Source organism: Schistocerca nitens, chromosome 4 (assembly GCF_023898315.1).
Source record: "Schistocerca nitens isolate TAMUIC-IGC-003100 chromosome 4, iqSchNite1.1, whole genome shotgun sequence".
Classification (NCBI taxonomy): Eukaryota; Metazoa; Arthropoda; class Insecta; order Orthoptera; family Acrididae; genus Schistocerca; species Schistocerca nitens.
This window is the reverse complement of record NC_064617.1, coordinates 492,379,376-492,398,139: the sequence shown is the minus strand read 5'-3', so window position 1 is coordinate 492,398,139 and position 18,764 is coordinate 492,379,376. Positions and strand designations below refer to the sequence as shown.

Genomic DNA, 18,764 nt, shown 5'->3' with positions numbered 1-18,764 from the left:
GGTAGTGGTCATCCACTGCAGTAGTAGCCCTTTGGTGGCCTGAGTGGGGCATGTCAGCAGTTCCTGTCTCTCTGTATCGCCTCCATGTCCGAACGACATCGCTTTGGTTCACTCCAAGACACCTGGACAATTCTCTTGTTGAGAGTCCTCCCTGGCACAAAATAATAATGCGGACGTGATCAAACCACAGTATTGACCGTCAAGGCATGGTTGAACTACAGACAACACGAGCCGTGTACCTCCTTCCTGGTGGAATGACTGGAATTGATCGGCTGTTGAACTCGCTCCATCTAATAGGCGCTGCTTGTGCATGGTTGTTTACATCTTTGGACGGGTTGAGTGACATCTCTGCACAGTCAAAGGGACTGTGCCTGTGATACAATATCCACAGTCAACGCCTTATCTTCAGGAGTTCTGGGAATTGGGATGATGCAAAACTTTTTTTGATGTGTGTCAGTCCTCAGCCATAATTAAATTTTCATCTCCATTAACAATCTGAATAATTTATTTTATCACAACATATATTTCTTCAATATTTTCATTATCTACAGAGCTGATAGGCATATACACTTATGCTACTATTGTCGATCTTAGTTGGCCTGTATTCTTATTTTCTTATTCATTGTTAGACCGACTTCTGCATTCCCCTTTCTTTGATTTTGTGTTGGTAAACCTTTTCTCAACTGACCAGAAGTCCTATTCTTCCTGCCACTGCAGTTCACTACCCACCACTTTATCTAGCTTTGATCTATCCACTCCTCTCTTCAAATTCTCTAACCTTCCTACTCGATTATGACATCTAACATTCCATGCTCTGACCCATAAAAAGTCAGATTTGTTTTTCCTGATGACATCTTCCTGAGCAGTCATACAGAGATTGAAATGGGGTACAACTTTACTTTTGGAATATTTTACCATGCAGTAAATCACACGGCAAATCTGAGTGTCAGCAGGGAATTTAAAAGCTATAGTTATCCCTTGTTTTTATCTGTTAACATTATCTCACTTCGTTGGGCCATGTTGACCAATGTTAAAAGGCCAGATCAATCATCCAGACTGCTGGCCCTGTAACTACTCCTCAGAGACAATTTTTTTTAGCCTGGCCTCTCTCCACAGGTACCCTTTTGATGTGCTTGCACGTAGCCAGTAACTATCTGTATTACTGAGGCACATACACAACTCTATCATTATCATGGGGGAGACATAAATATTATTTTGACAAAAATGGTAATTATTGAATACCCCAGAAAAATACTAAAACTCATAAAAAAGCTTGTACAAGGAATCAAGGATTATAATGAGCTCATATGAAACAAATAACTGTCAAATTTTAATAAAAATTATATGATAAGGGTGTACCACACCATCTACTCTTTTTATAACTGATATTAATATTATCTGGCCAAATGCATGGGCTCTTTAAGAAATAATAATAATATAATTTTAGTTACATTTTACTTTCAGTTATAAAATACTAACTGAATTAACTTTTCTTTTTTATTTGTAAGAAATTTTGGAATGGCTCTGAATTGGCCACTAGTGATTGTACAGTCTTGTGGAAGACATAACAAACAAATAATAATTCTACATTTGCCAGATTGCAGTAAAGTGTCATTGCATTCTGTATCAAATTTAGAGACATAAAGATCATTCTTATCTATCATACTGCCCCTGGCTGGTCTCCCCCTCCCTATTGTTCTGTTTCACACTTGGCTGTTATGCTACTGGAAATATAAATCAACAAAACAGTTGTTAAAAGTACTTGAGGTAATCTCTGTCAGAAGCCACAAAAACACATTCTTGTGTGGATTGTTCCCATCTCACAAATAGTCAGTTACATCTTGCACATTTTCTTCTACAGTATTAGTATTAGTTTCTTCATATCTAAAACTAGCTCCTAATCACATGTATCATTGAGCAGAATATAATCCAGATTCTCTTTCGTGCGGTTTTCGAGATTCCCAGAAGTAATATAACTGATTACTTTCCAGATATAACTTTTTTACATACACATTTTGTCTATTTTGTATAAATAAAGATCCCGGATAACTCCCTAATGATTAATATATCTAGTTTTTAATTAACACTTGGTTGGATTTGGCATGTTTACTTTCAAATAACCCTCATATCACTAGACATTAAACAGCCTCAACCTGAGAGGCAATGTAAGCTACCAGTATTTTCATGACAATATCATGGTCACACTTTTCAATAATTCTTCACAAGAGACACTTAATCATCATCCTTAAATCAAACCAGAATCTTTGTTGTCATTGAATATCAGAGGTACATCACAATCAGCATGCTATCCCTCACTGTAGTAGTAAACAATGTAAGTACTTCATGGTAATATAACTCTACTTAAACCTAGACAATGAATTATGTAAATATAATTTAAAAATGTAATCCTGCCTATTTATAACAATTTCCAGTGACAACTATTGCACATAAAAATGTTCAGAGGTTAACAAAACCTATTCTATTTTATTCTGTGACAAGAGCATTGAGCTTTCTCAGCACCAATGCTGTTACTCATTTTGCACAAATCTTGAAAACATGTTATTTTATATCAGTTGCACAATCGCAGTTAATAACTTGGAGAGGAGTTGAATGATAACTAAATGTGTCAAATTGAATTTTTGATATAGAAGCAGACTTGTTGAAGATTTAAAATTTTAAAAGTTGCTGTAGGTTTCAATCTTGTGTTCGGTGAATCACTTATAAAAGTCTATCCTATTTCACACATTTCTTTGATGAAGGCTGAAATAAGACAACTGGATGCTCTTCTTTCAGGTCTTACATACTCAACTTTGTCTCTGCTGTCAACTGTTGTATTTCTAGTGGTTACAACCCATCTTAATGGTTGGAAACTTGACAAGAAGTATGGTGTCATTCTGATGGTATGGTATTTGCTGTTCATCACTTTTGCCAGTTTATATGAACTTAATGTATTTGGGTATATGAACCCACCAGAATGTCATAGTGACTTCTGAATTCAGTTTCCTATAGCATTACAGCTTTGCAAAACGCTGAATTGTTATAAAATACAGATGTGTTCAGAATTAACTGTCAGAGATGGGAGGTGTCTGGCATGTAAGAAACTAAATATATGATCTGTTTAATTTAAATAGGAATAGAGTCTTGTATTGAGTATTTAAGAATGAATGGTAAATGTTGTTTACTTTTTTAAATGACATAGAGGCTGTAAGAGTTGTTTACTCTTAATAATTTATACCAAGTTGAAGAACCACTCTTGTGCATAGATAATAGAAAAATTGTATAGCAGAAAAGCCATCTGATGACTATTCATTCTTAAGCTTCCAAACGAGTCAGAATAAGAATGATGATTGCTTTGGCCTAATTCTGCAGCGACTTCATATTGTGCCGAAATTTTGTGTGTGTGTGTGTGTGTGTGTGTGTGTGTGTGTGTGTGTGTGTGTGTGTGTGTGTGTGTGTGTGTGTCATCTTGTTGTATGGCTCTGTGTTGTGTTTTTGCTGACAGTTATATTACAAAGTCGCACTGTGTGTTCAAGTGTGTTAACAAATTGTAACACAAGCCATAAATGCTTAGACATAGAACTTGAAAACTTTTTGATGTATCAGTTCACTGACAGCATTGGCTAATGAAGCTGACAGCCTGCATCATCTGAAAAAATTGTATCACTTACTAGACAATTTTTCAATGTGTAAAAAAAAACAAAATATTTTGTAAAGATGTTATAAAACCAGGATACACAACTGAACAAATATTTGGGAAGTGCTAGTGTTGTTTATAATAATGATATACATGTTATTTGATGGTTTCTGACAGTTTATCACAAGAAGATTGATTTTAAACAAATAACACACAGAGCTATATGGCTCTTATCTCGCACATAAGCTGTTACTGTTGGGAAAACTATTTAAAGAAAAAATACAAAAAAATTGGATATTTTTGAGGTTAGTTGGTTGTTGATGTAAATACAAAGAAAAACTGTAGAACTAATTTGATATGAAGTGTGAGAATGACAGGATAGCTTTTGTTTAGAAAAAGATATGTGGTCAAATAAACTGTATGTACAACATATGACAATAATTAAAGCCTTATTGTAATACTTGTCCTGTTACCTTAAAGCTCATACAAAAGAGAAATCTAGCTTCTAATGTACAAGTGTTTTAGATTTTAGCTCACTCAGACATGAACAGAAAAATTCTAGCTCATGTGATATACAACCTGTAAATTATTGTGAATCTTTATTTTCTAGAAGAGCTGCATTTATAATACAAGGCCACCAAAATCCATTTGTTTCCAGGCACCTTTCCTTCACAACTAATACAAACAAGAAACTATCTGATCTAATATGACAAAGGAGCTCTACTAATTTAGGTATTTCTGTGGGAAACACATGGCTAATAACTGCAGATTTAATTGTGCTTGTTAAGACTGAACATCATGTAGACATCTTTTCTGTGGTTGGGTTTCTGCATACACTAACATGAATATAAAGGCATTTGCTGTACATCTGGAAAACTGAGTGAGATATTTGTAAACTAAATAAAATCACATTGTTTAACTTTGTTCTTATTTTTGAGAGTCTGAATAACTGTTGTTTCTTATTAACCACCTAAATGTGGCAAACGTATATGTGTGACATATTGTATGCCACAAAAAATACAGTTCACTGTTAACCTGACAGAGAAACAAAATTAAATTCTAACACTATTCAAGGACTATATAATTCAAATGTCAAAATTAACTGTGTAATTACTTTTGTAAGCTGAGCCAAACAATGAAGGAAAACACATTCGATTAATTTCAGTTGTGCACTCAGATTGTTCTGTCATGTATTGCTCAAATAATAGTTCACAAAATTATTCATGTCATAGAAAAACAACTACTTAAAATGTGCTTTTATGATACCCTATGCAACAATAACAGTCATGTTAAAGAAAGAAACAAAACAGTTGAGAACCACATTCCTTTTGTATTCTGTATTCTCTGTGCTCTCAGTTCCACAGCTAATTACATCCATTTCTTTTAACCAAACAGCATTTTTGTGTTTCATTTATCATGATATAATGTTAAAATGTCTTCAAGTTGCTTCTCTAAATTTGGAAATTTACTATTAAATTTTGGTTTTGTGCATTTGTTTCACATTAACAACTATGTGTTATTCCAGTACCATACCTGATTAATTTTCTTTCTGTGTACTTTACTAGAACACCATTCCTGTTATCCTTGATTCCTCTGTTCTTCTTGTGTAAACAAACACTTCAGAAATCTGACACATAAAATTTCATATAAATATTGCAGTCAAATTTACAGAAAAAAAAAAGATATCTGCTTTGCGAATTGGAACTTACGTGCAGATAGTTTACATATATTTACCAAAGCTTTTTCAGGTCAACAATATGCTGCCCAGTTAGTCCAAAAACAGCTTTCTTGTGCCATTTCTTCGTCACATGAATCAGCTTGTCACATAAGTGTACATTCATTGATCAGTACACTTCTTATCTTCATTTCATGACTGTTGTTAAAAAGATGAGGTTGTGTGCTCTCATGAAATATCTCAGAGCAGCCTTGCAAACAACTTTTAGTAACATGAACATCAGCCTCACTACACCAGAGAAGTAATATCTGCCATGACATCTTTAAATAAAAAAATCTGGTGGTTATGATAAAATATCAAGGAAGTTAGTTAAAAGTGTTGTTCTGAATTCAGTATCATATTAAGTTATTTTTGTAATCAGTTGTTGACCACTGGAACATTTTGCAATTGGCTGAAATATGCTGTCAGACTTCTGTCCAATTTCAATATTGCCAGCATTCTCAGAAATTTTTGAAAATACAATACATGGCTGACTTCTTAACCATATGACTACAAATAACATAATGTCAAAGCAACAATTTGGATTTCTAAAGGGCTTGAATATTGAGAAAGCTATTTACACATATAATCAGAATGAACTGAATTCATTAGGCACTTAATTACAGACAACTAATGAGCTATCATAGGCATTTGGCTATAAATCACAATGTTGTTTTAAGTAAATAAAAAAATATTAGTGTAAAAGGAACTGCTACAATATTGGACAAATCGTGTCTCTTTGACAGGTACAAAGGATATTAATAGGAAGGAGCTGTGAGTCACCCTCCACCTAGGTAGAAATAACATGTGATGTTCCAAAAGACTCCATCTTAGGGCCCTTACTTTTTCTTGTGTATATTAAGGACCTTTCACAATTGACATTACCAGATGCAAAGTTTGATTTGGTTGCAGATGATACAGAAATTGTTATAAAAAATATATCAGGTGTAGTCACAAAAAGAATGGTTAATGACATTTTCATGGATGTTAATAAATGATTCTTAACTATTTCTTTGTATTCAACTTTAAAAAGACACAACATATGCAAATCAGAACTTGAAAGAGGTTTATTTCCAGCATATGTCTAAAGTATGACAACAAGGAGACAGATGGTGTTAAATTCTTGGAATTACGTGTGATAATACATTTAATTGATAACAGCTTATTACAGAACTGGTGAAGGGCCTAAAGACAGTCTCATTTGAAAAGTGTATCCTGTCAGTCACATGGGAATTAAAATAAACAAGGTAGCACAGCTTGCTTACTTTCATTCCATAATGTCACACAGGATCATTTGTTGGGTTAACTTTTCAAGCCAAACTGAAGTTCTCTGAGTCCAAAAATGTGTAATACTTGTGCTAAGAACTCAAGAATACCTTGCAGAAGCATATTCAAGGAAGTGAGCATACTAGCTATTGCAACAAAATATATGTATTGCTTAATAAAATTTGTCATAAATAATATATCTTTATCAGACCAACAGCTCAGTTCATGGGGACAGTACTGAAAGTAAAAATGAAGATTTAAAGTAACTTACTTCGGTCCAGGAAGGTGTCCATTATTTATTTTCAGTAACTTCCCAGCAGTCATTGGTAGTTTAACTACTAATAAATTTCAGTTTAAGAGGAGTTTAAAGGATTTATTGGGAGCCAATTCCCATTCAGAACTAGTTGATTTATATATTATTAACAGTGTCAAATGATGTGAGTGTTATGTAAACTCTGACTTATGCACATCTTCAGTGCACTTGAGTGATCAATGGATTAACTGTTGTAAACTGATTTACTGTTTGATGATGCATACTACAATGGCCTAAGAATTACCTCAGGGTATTCTAAATTCCACACATATATGTTTTGCGACAAGGTTGTTGTTATCTCTTGCATGAAATACATTTAAGGTATTTTTCACTAATTCCACATTGATGTGGACCCTTTCACAAAGGATCTGTGGAAGGGGCATTAGCATCTCCCTTTTTCTTAAAAATGTGTTATATATTCTTGTTTTATATGTTCTACATTCTTGAGGATTACCTCCTCAATGATGTATGGAACAAAATGTATATCTAATCTAATCAGTATCATCCAAGCCTTGAAAACTTAATCACACACATTTCTGGGACTTGAGCTACCTCTCGTATGCTCTGAGGCAATGGATACTTGCTCAAAATCCTACTTTCATTCTTCAAAGTACTATTACCTTGCCTGCCCAATTTTTGTTGCATCTGATTCCATCCCTGTCCCATTCCCTGCTCTTAGATCCTACATCACTTGGGACATTACACTGTGGATGACACAGATGCAAGAAATTTCCCATACATTCACCCAGTATCTTCTATTCCAGCCCAACCACTGACATTTCTTACCCAACCAAAGGCAGAATCACATGTGAAGCAGCCACACCACATATATTCTGCGTGGGTATTTCCACTAACGAACTATCAACTTGCATCACTTGGCACTGATAAACAGCAAACAAAAGTCAGTTGCAGTTAACCTATTGCTGAGCACTCTCTGTCCTCAAAATCCTCCTGGTCTAAATCTCCACTAGTTCCACTCCTCATCTGCCCTTCACTCACTCCCTTACCATCAACACCCCTTCTCAATTTCCACCCCATGCCTCCCCTGTAATAACCCTGTCCCTTATTTCCTCATTTTTATGTACATCTGTCCACCAAAGTGGATCACTGATTAAGACAATGAACTCATATATGGAAGGACAGAGGTTCAGTGCACATATATAAATAATCTTTATTTTGTATTTCCACCTTTCTCCTCCAAATTACCACTCATAAATAAACAGCGTTTCAATTATCGTGAAGATGTGTGTGTGAGGACAGTGGGGGTGGGGGACAGGAGGGGGGAAGGGGGAGGCACAAGTGCATGCACATCCATGTGAATGTGCATTTGCATGAGAGAGGGAGGGGAGTTTGTACTTAAAATTAAAAAAGATAGGAAGTTCATGCTGTTTTATGGGTTGTTGTGCAGGGGTGGACTAAAATATAGAAACACCAAAAACGCAATCCATTACCTTGCCTAATATGGCATAGGAAAACAGCTGGCATTCTAAACAGCTTCCAGTCATCTCAGAACGGTTTTCAAGGAAATCTATACTATTCTTCCCTCGAAATAGCGGCAAGTACAGGTAACAGTGATGGAGGAGGATAGCAATCATGTGCCTTTCCCTCTGAAGTAGACCACAAAGGCTCAACAGTGCTGAGATCTGGTGACCGTGGTGGCCATGGGAGATGTGACAATTCATCCTCATGCTCAAAAAACCAGTCTTGGATGATGTGAGCTGTGTGAACAGGCGCCCTGTCATCTTGGAACACAGCACCACAATTCGGGAACAAATATTGCACTATTGGATGGATCTGATCAGCCAAAATGGTCACATAATCCTCAGTAGTAATGCAGTCTTGCAGAGAATCTTGGGGCCCATGGAATACCATGATATGACATCCCAAATCATCATTGAACATCTGCCATGTTTCGCTCTTAAGATATAAATTCAACCATAAATTGGAAACAGTGTGAAATTAGACTAATATTACCGAATGACATTCTTCCATTGCACCATAGTCCAGGTTTTATGGCTGCAGCACCATATTTTTCTGTCAAAGGCATTTACATCACTGAAAAGCAATTTCAGAATTTCAGTTCGACCTGCAGTTGCATGCATTTGGCGCTCCCTTCATGTTGTTTTGGTGCTGACTGGTTTCACAAGTGTGACATTCAGTTCTGCAATGACTTTTGCAGTTATTCATCACAATCCTCTTCAGTGACCATCACTCAGCATACACTTTCTTCTGTGTTGTGACTTAGCGGATGATGTTTTTTCACTTTCCCTTTATGTGGTATAAGCCTTTGACATGGTGCCTCTTGAAACACCAAACACTTCAGCTACCTTAGTTACAGAAGCACTCATTATAAGAGCACCAACAATTTTCCCATGTTCAACATCACTCACACTACACAAAACACTGTTCTGAACATGACCAACACTTGCAACATATTGAGGACACTTCACAGATGCCATTCATGCTCAAATATGACAGCACATCCTGCAGACTTGGCTTGCATTTGCTTGTATGTTCAAGCATGCATTTCTCTCAGTGTTTACATATTTCTGTCCAATTCCTGTATGTCTCTATGCACCAACCATCATTGAAGTATGACCTACTAGCAAGTGGCTTCCTTTCCTCATTTTTATTTGTTGTTTGTATCCTGGAATTGTCATTATTGTAAAACCTGTGTTCATGTTTGTAAGTTTGGTACAACTGTTGATGATAAACATAAAAGGTACATGCTGATATGTGCAAGACAGATGAAATACCCATAGTTACACAATGACCTGTAATTATAAGAAAATCTTAAAACCTTACCATTGAAATCTGGGAAAACTAAGAAACATACATGATGATTAGTTGTAGGGCATGATGCCAACCACATCAAAGTTAAAATATTAGTTTTTCAGATGCCAACAGGACATATTTTGGCACCCTAGATGATTAATGTGTTTGGTGCCAACCATCTGCTGTCTTTCTAACATAGTGTCACATAATCTTATCCCTCCTGGGAAAAAATTAAGTTGTAATATAATATTGTGTAGGTGATCTTACAACAGCTGTGTTGTTTCAAAGTTTGTTTACAACAGTTTGTCAGATTTAATAATAGTATGGGAGAAAAGGCAGAATGTTAGTAAAGTAACAAACTCAATAAACAATACAACCTTTTTACATGCTCAATTTCTCATTTTTATAACATCCTCATACAGGACATAACATTTATTTCATACAAAAAACAATCATCAACAGACAGAAAAATAAGTCTGTTTTGTATAAACAAAGACCATGGATAACTCCCTAGTGATGAATGTGTCTAGTTTTGAATTCATACGTGGTTGAATTTGGCATATTTATTTTCAGATAACCCTCACTGCGTTAAACATATGAGATGCCAATAAACAACTATACTCTTGGCAGTGGTGGTGATGGTGATGACTGGCTGTCAGCTACCACATGAAAGTACAATGTTCACATTCCCGCTTATTTTAATTCAACTTTTATACCATTAAAAACAATTTGGGTGCGAAATCCAATGTTCAAATTTTATCAGCTTGCCAGTATGTACTTATTTACTCAAAGGCTTTTACAAAAAAACTGTGTACTTATATGACATGAACTGCAGTGAATTTTTTTTATTCTTTTTTGGGATTCCATCTTTACATAATGTGACAAGTTGTGAATTTTTGGTTTTTTTGTCTGAAAGCAGTCCAGGCACATACAGAGATACTAATGCAATTCAAACATGAAAATCTGTTTGCAAGTTTGTCAGAGGTATCTTTTTGTAAAATCTTGTTAGGCTCATTAAAAAATAACTGAGCCAGAGGCTGTAAAATGAAAAATGCTACAGTGATTATAGTGCCATTACCTGCAGAAGGAGGTGTGGTCAGTATAAAAGCACTGAGGCCACAAACTCACCACTAGAGCGACATGGGCACACACCCACGTGAAGACAGAAAGAGAATGTGCACACATTGATTGTCCAGCGCATTCAGTAGTGCTGGAAACAGAGAAATATTAGTTTCAAAAGAAAAGCAAACAAGTGTAGTGTATTTCCCTATAGCAGAAGGAAAGCAAGGAACAGAAATACAGTGAAGAATGACACAAATTTACAGAGAGCATTGAATGTCCATTGCAGTTCAAATGCTCACTCCAACCTTTGTGGCAGTCGCTACCACTGTAACTTGCTGATCTTCATTAGTAAAGCATCCACCTGCTGAACAAAGATATTGGTAATGCAATGTAGCATTTGAGATTGTGCATCATTGGGCAATGATCATTCGTGCCATGCCTTGACCCGTGTGATGGATGTGCAGTGCTCTTCATACTTTGTACCATTCTTTAATGAATTTCCATTCCCCACCCTCCTCCTGCTGTCAGGAAATGCACTACACCCCATTGCCCTTCTTTTTTTCAGCATGTATGAGGGTAGTGGACACTTGATGCTGTCTTCTTGTCGCCATGTGCCCATGTCCTTCTAGTGGCAAATTCAGGGCCTCACCACTCTTTTTGGGACATCATCTTCTTCTGTAGGCAATGGCATTATGATACCATCTGCAGTTTTCATTTTACAGCCTCTGGCTCAATTCTTTTTGAGTTTCCCTAACATGTGCCTATGAATGGTGAAAACATGTGGTAAAATGTAGTTTAAGATGACTCCTTATTTAGGATTTCATGATAGGTTTTTATTTGTTTTAGAATGCCTAAAATATAATCAAATAAGTGCTTTTTAAAGATCTTTTCTTGAGTACCTACTCCATTGTGAACTCTAGATAAGAAGATAAATGTATAAGGTGACATTTTCTGACTGACAAGTGAGGTGTGTTGCTACTGTCACAAGAACTACTCCAGGCTCAAAACAGTTATTTCTCAAACAAGTGGAAACATATGAATGATATGACAACTTTTGTGACTCGTCTTCTATGGCAACAGTTGTTTATTACACTTGCATAAGTAAATTACAAGATGAAACAAAGATCGCAAGAAAAAAAAAATTGTCCTGTGCCACAAGAAAATTAAAGAAGTTGCAGCCTCATTCAATTGTAGACACAGGTTAAACTAAATACCCGCTAACTGCTGTATAATAATACTGGTGTAGTAATATTGATAGACAGTGGTGAAAACTACCATAATAGTTTGTTCACTCGGCTGAATAAATTTACCAGCCTATAGGCATTGGCATTTAACTTCACTCTAACAGCCTCACATGAAGGTGTAGTGTTCTTGCAAAACAATAAGAGCTGATTGCCGTGTTATTCATCAGAATGTGACATTGTGTCAGCTCCTACTGAATCATCGATTAGTTGAAAACAGCATCAGCTGACTTCCAAAAAATAAAACTAAGCTTGTGGCTACTCAGCCAGCTAGCTGGTCTAATGTCTCAGTTTGCCGGATATGCTGTTTTCGTTGCCGGCAGCAATCCTGCTAGATATAGACATAATGGCACTTGACAAAAGTTCTGAGTCTTCCATTGGTGCTTCCAATGAGATTACAAAATCCTTCCCCATTGCATCAGCATGTAGAGCCCAAACTAGCCAGGACAATGCAGTTCCAGAGCAACACTATGGTCCCCAGACAGAGGTAGTGGAACTGGAGCCAGAGGCTCCATAGGAAGTGTGGGAACATCAGATGCTGGTATTGACAGCCCTGGCAGTTCTTCTGATGGAGGAACCAGATCAATGTCCACAGATTCCCCTTTATCAAATGGGATAAAAGGACCAAATATCCATCATATGCAGTGTGTGAGTTTCCGCTGTTTTGGTGACTGTCTGGATAGTGGTGCTGGAAAGAGAAGATCCAGCAGTGTCTCATGAGGATACACACTCAATAATTCTGCTGGGCTATGACTATGTTTGAGTGTTGACCTGTGAGAAGCTGAAAAGGTATTAAGATCTGAGTCCTATTTAGTTGACCCTACAACTTTTGCCATTTGGGTTTTAAAAGTGCAAATGATACATTTGGCTGTGCAAATGATACATTTGGCTAAGCCATTAGAAGTTGTATGAACAGGTGGGGTTGTAAATGCTAAATGCCATTGCAAGTGCAGAATCAGTATAACTCAGATGCCATGAACTGATGTGTATTGTCCAAAACCAAGGTCCAGGGGCTCCTTCTATGGTGGAATTTTTTAGGGGCACCACCATCACTGATATCATCTGTTGCAACCTACCAATATGAGGAAAACAGAAAAAAAGTCTAGCACAATAATCCACATCATTCCAAGAAAGAGGCTGGAAAAGTCTGCATGGATACCGTTGCACTGCTGAATTAATGTACTTGGAAGGTTGTACAGTGTTGAACTGTCCATGTAATGTCATCATCCATGCGTGGCCACCACACGTATTGGTGGTCCAGCTGCATCATCTGGATGGTCCCTCAGTGTGACTGGCGCAGTATGGCAGATTCAGATTATTAGTATTATAGACTGTGATCTTGTAGTAGCATCTATGAATTTGCTATTTCATGTTGAGCGACAGGAAGTATCAGTGACATTTCTTATTGTTGTTGGTGCTCTGGGACTGGAAAATGTGCAGTCATAATTATGGGCATTCTGTTCAATGTTCTGCTCATTGAGAAGCAATACAATCCATCCACACTCAATTTTCATTATTGTTTAAGTTGGATTACAGAAGGCTTTGAACTCTCACACCTACATGGCATTCAAACGTTCTGCAGGACCATGATTTTTAAAGTGTGTCAAACTGTGTGAGCACTCAGAGATAAAGTTAAAATCAAACAATGGAATAATGACAATAATATGAAAGTATTATGAAAAAAATAGATTGCTGCTCACCATATAGTGGAGATGTTGAGCCACAGACAAGCACAACAAAAAGACTACCAAACATGTAAGCTTTCAGCCAGAAGTCCTTCTTCTGAAATAGCCAACATACATACACACTCATATTCATGCAAACACAGTTCACAAACACATGACCACTGTCTCTGGTTACTGAGACTAGACTCGCAGGCTGGCCTCGGAAGCCAGTAGAAGGCCTTCTGACCAAAAGCTTACTTGTTTAGCTGTCTTTTTGTTGTGCCTGTCTGTGACACAACATCTCCACTATATGGTGAGTAGCAATCTATCCTTTTCATAATATTAGAGATAAAGTTAAGTTGTAGTTGGACAGACTGGAACAGCAGCAATTGCTTTCCTCCATCTCTCTTAATCAATAAGCCTCCAATTTGATGGTAGTGTGAAAGCTGGGTGGCTCCCTTCACATGTGATGATTTTAAATTTACAGTTAATATACAAGCAGTAGTAGATTCGTGCCAATAGCCACGCCCTGACCAGCTCTTTTCTAAATTATCCAGGAGTCAACATTTTTCCAAAACTGGATCGCATGGAAGTTTATTTTTAGCTTCCATTAGACAAGCCCTGAACATTTTTTATCTTGAACACCCCCATTGGTCTCTATGAGTACATACAATAGATTCATTCAGAACTGTCAGTGCGCTAGTCATATTTGAAAGATTTTTGGGACAGAGCATCACAGCATTTGTGTCCAAAGCATTAGCTCCTAAATTGAAAATTACCTTTTGCTTCAGATATGTCAGCACTAACAACTGAAAATTATCTGTTGCTTCAGATATGCCAGCACTAACAACTGACATTACCTTTTGCTTCAGATATGTCAGCACCAACAACTGACAATTGTCGTCTTCTTGCATTTGTAGCAGGAAATCCTGACACATTTGAAGTTGACATCACTGGATGAAGAAGCAACGGAGATCCATTGGTGCTATGGCCAGCAACTTGATGGGCCATCCATTGTAGACATGCTGGAGGACCTGCTGGAGGAATGCTCACACCTGGATGTGGCTGGCAAGAATGCTATTGTAACACATTAGTGGATTACTAGTTTCAGCAATATAAACTGCTGTTTTCATATCCATAAAGCCAGACAGTGGTGGTTACATCATACAATGATTTAAACCACTCTGTTACAAGAAGAACATACAATTTGCATAACACAGTTGAGACATTACACTACCATGCCAGATGTGCAACTATAATGTATGTACAACTTAGAATTCGTATGGCAGATAGTAATGTCATTTTATGGTTTAATCTCATGTTGACCAGGACACTGTTATATTGCCAAAACTAGTAATCCACTAATGTATTAACATAGTGATTTCAGCAAATAAATAAAAGTTTTCATGAAAAGACCAGAGTACAAATTTATAATTAGCCTACTGCACTGACTGAATATGTCAGGTAATTGCAGTTTCTAGAACTGACTGGAAAGTCTTCAAGGATTGTTTTGTTCGGGTGTCCATCTGGAAACAGGCTGTTTCCTACGTGTCAAAGGCCAGGCCCAGACCCAAGCAAGGTCAAGACATTTCAGTGTTGGGTGGACAGACAGTAGTGTATAAAGTACTGACAGTTTGATAAGTACAAGACACTCTGATGCAGGCAATGGACAGTGCATTCTGGGATCTAAGCTCTGGGCACAAACAGTGATGACAATGGCTTATGATCCATAATTAAATCTAAATAATTAAATCCATAATTAATCTATCCATACAAAAGTCTACAAAATTTGTGCACACCAGAAATGATAGCAAATGCCTCTTTCTCAGTTTAGGAGTTAATGCTTTGGACAAAAACAGTATAGGTTTTTCAGAACCACCAGCAAGCTTATGAGACAGGATGGTATTGATGCCAGCCAGTGAGATATCTATTGCCAGAGTTAATGGTAAATGAGACTAATACATCTATAAACATGGCACAGATTGATTGCATAAGTTCAGTGTTTGAAAAGTCTTCTTACATGCCTCTAACCAATGAAAAAGAACCTCCTCCTGGTGTAACTGATTTAGTGAGTAGATGATAGAAGCTGTCCATCAGATAAACCAGGCATAAAAATTGTGTCTAAAGACACTTACTGATAGTTATTTTGTTCATTGCTGTGACCTGTTCTTGCATAGGCCAAAGGCTGACTTTACTGAGAAGGTAGCCAAAAATACATAACAGAAGGCTGGAAAGAGGAACATTTTGAAAAATTACACTTGAGGCCTTCATTTGGAAGCACTGTGAAAATGAGACACAAATTATGTAAATGTTTTAATTAGTACATCCCATTACCAGTCATCCAGGTAGTTGACACAGTATTAGACACTTGTGATGCTCTGTTCCAAACATCTTTCAAATATGACTAGCACACTGACAAATCCACTGTATGTACTCATAAAGGCCAGTGGGGGTGTTCAAAATAAAAAAAAAAAAAAAAATAAAAATAAAAAAAAAATCAGGGATTGTCTAATGGAAGGTAAAAATAAACTTCCATGAGATCTACTTTTGAAAAAAAGTTGACTCCCAGATAGTTTAGAAAAGAGTTGGTCAGGGCATGGCAATTGGCATGCCTCTACTACTGTTTGTATATTAACTGTAAATTTAAAATCACCACATTTGAAGGGAGCCACCCAGTTTTCACACTACTGCCAAATTGGAGGCTTATTGATTAAAAGAGATGGAGGAGAGCACTTGCTGCTATTCCAGTCTGTCCAACTACAGCTTAACTTTATCTCTAATATTATGAAAAGGATAGATTGCTACTCACCATATAGCAGAGGTGAGTCGCAGACAAGCACTGTTATCTGAAACAGATAACGCATGCGCATGCACACACACACACATACACACACACACACACATACACACACACACACACACACACACACACACACACACACACACACACACAGTTCGAACACAAATGACCACTGTCTCTGGCTTCTGAGGCCAACCTGCGAGTCTAGTCTCAGCAGCCAGAGACAGTGGTCATTTGTGTTTGAACTGTGTGTGTGTGTGTGTGTGTGTGTGTGTGTGTGTGTGTGTGTGTGTGTGTGTGTGTGGCTATTTCAGAAGAAAGATTTCTGGCCGAAACCTCACGTGTACAGTAGACTTCTTGTTGTGCTTGTCTGTGGCTCAACATCTCTGCTATATGGTGAGTAGCAATGTATCCTTTTCATAATATTGTAAATAATCCATTGTTTGATTTTAACTTTATCTCTGAGTGCTAACAAAATTTGACACACTTTAAAAAATCATGGTCCTGCTGAATGTTTGAATACCATGTAGGTGTGAGAGTTCAAAGCCTTGTGTAATCCAGCTCCAACAATGACGAAAATTGAGAGTGGATAGACTGGAGAGTTTCAAGAAGTATTGTGGTAAGAATTGGTTCATTTTAATCTGACAGTGTGAACTTGCAGGCCTATTGATGATGCTTAACAGTATATGGGCTTTCAACTTTTAAACAATAAACATCAGTTCTACATAACTGTCATTATATTAAAAATATGAGATTGAAAATTTAATTACACCGAAAGTTTTGTTGCCCCCCCCCCCCTCCCCTCCGTCTGTATCTGCCGTCCTTTAACTCATATATCTTTGGTTTTTCACTAATTTTTGTTTGATTTATCAACTTCTGGTTTATTATTAGTGCTTTTTGTCATTTGAATCTTTATTGTTAGTTTGTTGTCTCATAAGAATCTTCTCCTATGGCTTAAGTGTCTCTTAATCTTCGATTATCAACTACTTTTCCATTCCACAGAATGAGTTGGTACAATGGGTAGACAATTATGTAGCAGAAAAAATATCAAATACCCATCTAATAATTTTTATTTAGGTGTTCTACAGTTTCCTTCATCCACTCCAACTAGATGCCAATTGGATCATGGCCAGTCCCTTCAAACATTATTTCCCAGCCGAGGCAGTTCCACTTCTCTGATGACATGGATACTGATGATGAAGTATCTGCACTAGCAGAATAGAAATGTGGAAAACAATTTATTGGACTCACCAAAATGAAACAATAATACAGTCTCCAAAAGAGCAATAGACTCGATCCCAACTGCAGATCGTCACAAAGATAAAATAACAAATAATAGAAAAGACCCGTCTCTTCACAGGGAGAGATCACAATGAATCAATTCTACAATGTCAATAGATTTGTTGACTAAACCAATTCCATCCACAAGAGATCGGCCAGCTAGAAGAAGATGCCGGGGTGGCAGCTCTGTAGACTTCCAAGTGGTGCATCGAACTGCCCTTTGCCGGCATTGTGTTGCCCATTTGGCAGATGGATCTGCCAGATCTATTTGCAATCATGCTCCTAGCATATCAAAGTAGTTCCTTGGCTAGCTGTAACCTCTGGTGAAGGTGTTCCACAGGCTCCACAGTTGGGTAGCAGTCCCTGGCGGCCATTGGTGGAGACCTGGTGTTGTGTTCTGTCGTGCCTGTCGGTAAATATTTGTGTAACAACACAGACAATGTAGGTTTTCTGGTAAATATACTCCCTGTGATGCAGGCATCCCATGTTGGTTGGACGTGAAGTGGGATGCCGATACAGTAGGCGCTATGATGTATGAAGTGGGTGACCACAGCAGATGAGACATAAACATCAGTTTTCCATTTTCTTCCTCCCACTGCCTGTACTTAAGAGATGCTAGTCTATCTGAAATATTAACCATTCGTGATTTTTATTTAGAATCATAACTGGGTCTGAATTACAGGACCAGTCTCAAAAACTTGTTGGGTCTTAAAAATACCAAAAGTTGGTATTTCATGGTATTATACTATCTTAAATCTGTTATTTAATAGTAATTACAATGACACTTGAGAACTCCTCTGAAAATCTGGGTTCAAAGAAAGTCATGTGCACCATATCTTCAGCTGTTATTCAACTTTCTTGATGCTCACATTCCATAAAGTCTCCAAATTATAAAATATATTAATCAAAGTTATAACGTGCATCTGCAACAAAGAGGAATTAACTCATTTTTTACATGTGAAATTTCATAAAAAACTTAATTCTGGAAGAAAATACTGAATATTGTAAGCAAGT

At 37.0% G+C, this 18,764-nt stretch overlaps 1 protein-coding gene across 1 annotated transcript in view; it reads left to right on the top strand.

Moving 5' to 3' along the window:
• LOC126253098 (probable sodium/potassium/calcium exchanger CG1090) overlaps positions 1-14,796 on the top strand; it is a 538,377-nt gene extending 523,581 nt beyond the window's left edge. Inside the window, exons 11-12 of the mRNA XM_049954205.1 lie at positions 2,794-2,900; positions 14,590-14,796. Of these exons, the coding sequence (XP_049810162.1) occupies positions 2,794-2,900; positions 14,590-14,763 (281 nt within the window). The 3' untranslated portion in view covers positions 14,764-14,796. The remainder of the gene's footprint in view (positions 1-2,793; positions 2,901-14,589) is intronic.
• The last annotated feature ends 3,968 nt before the right edge of the window (positions 14,797-18,764 follow it).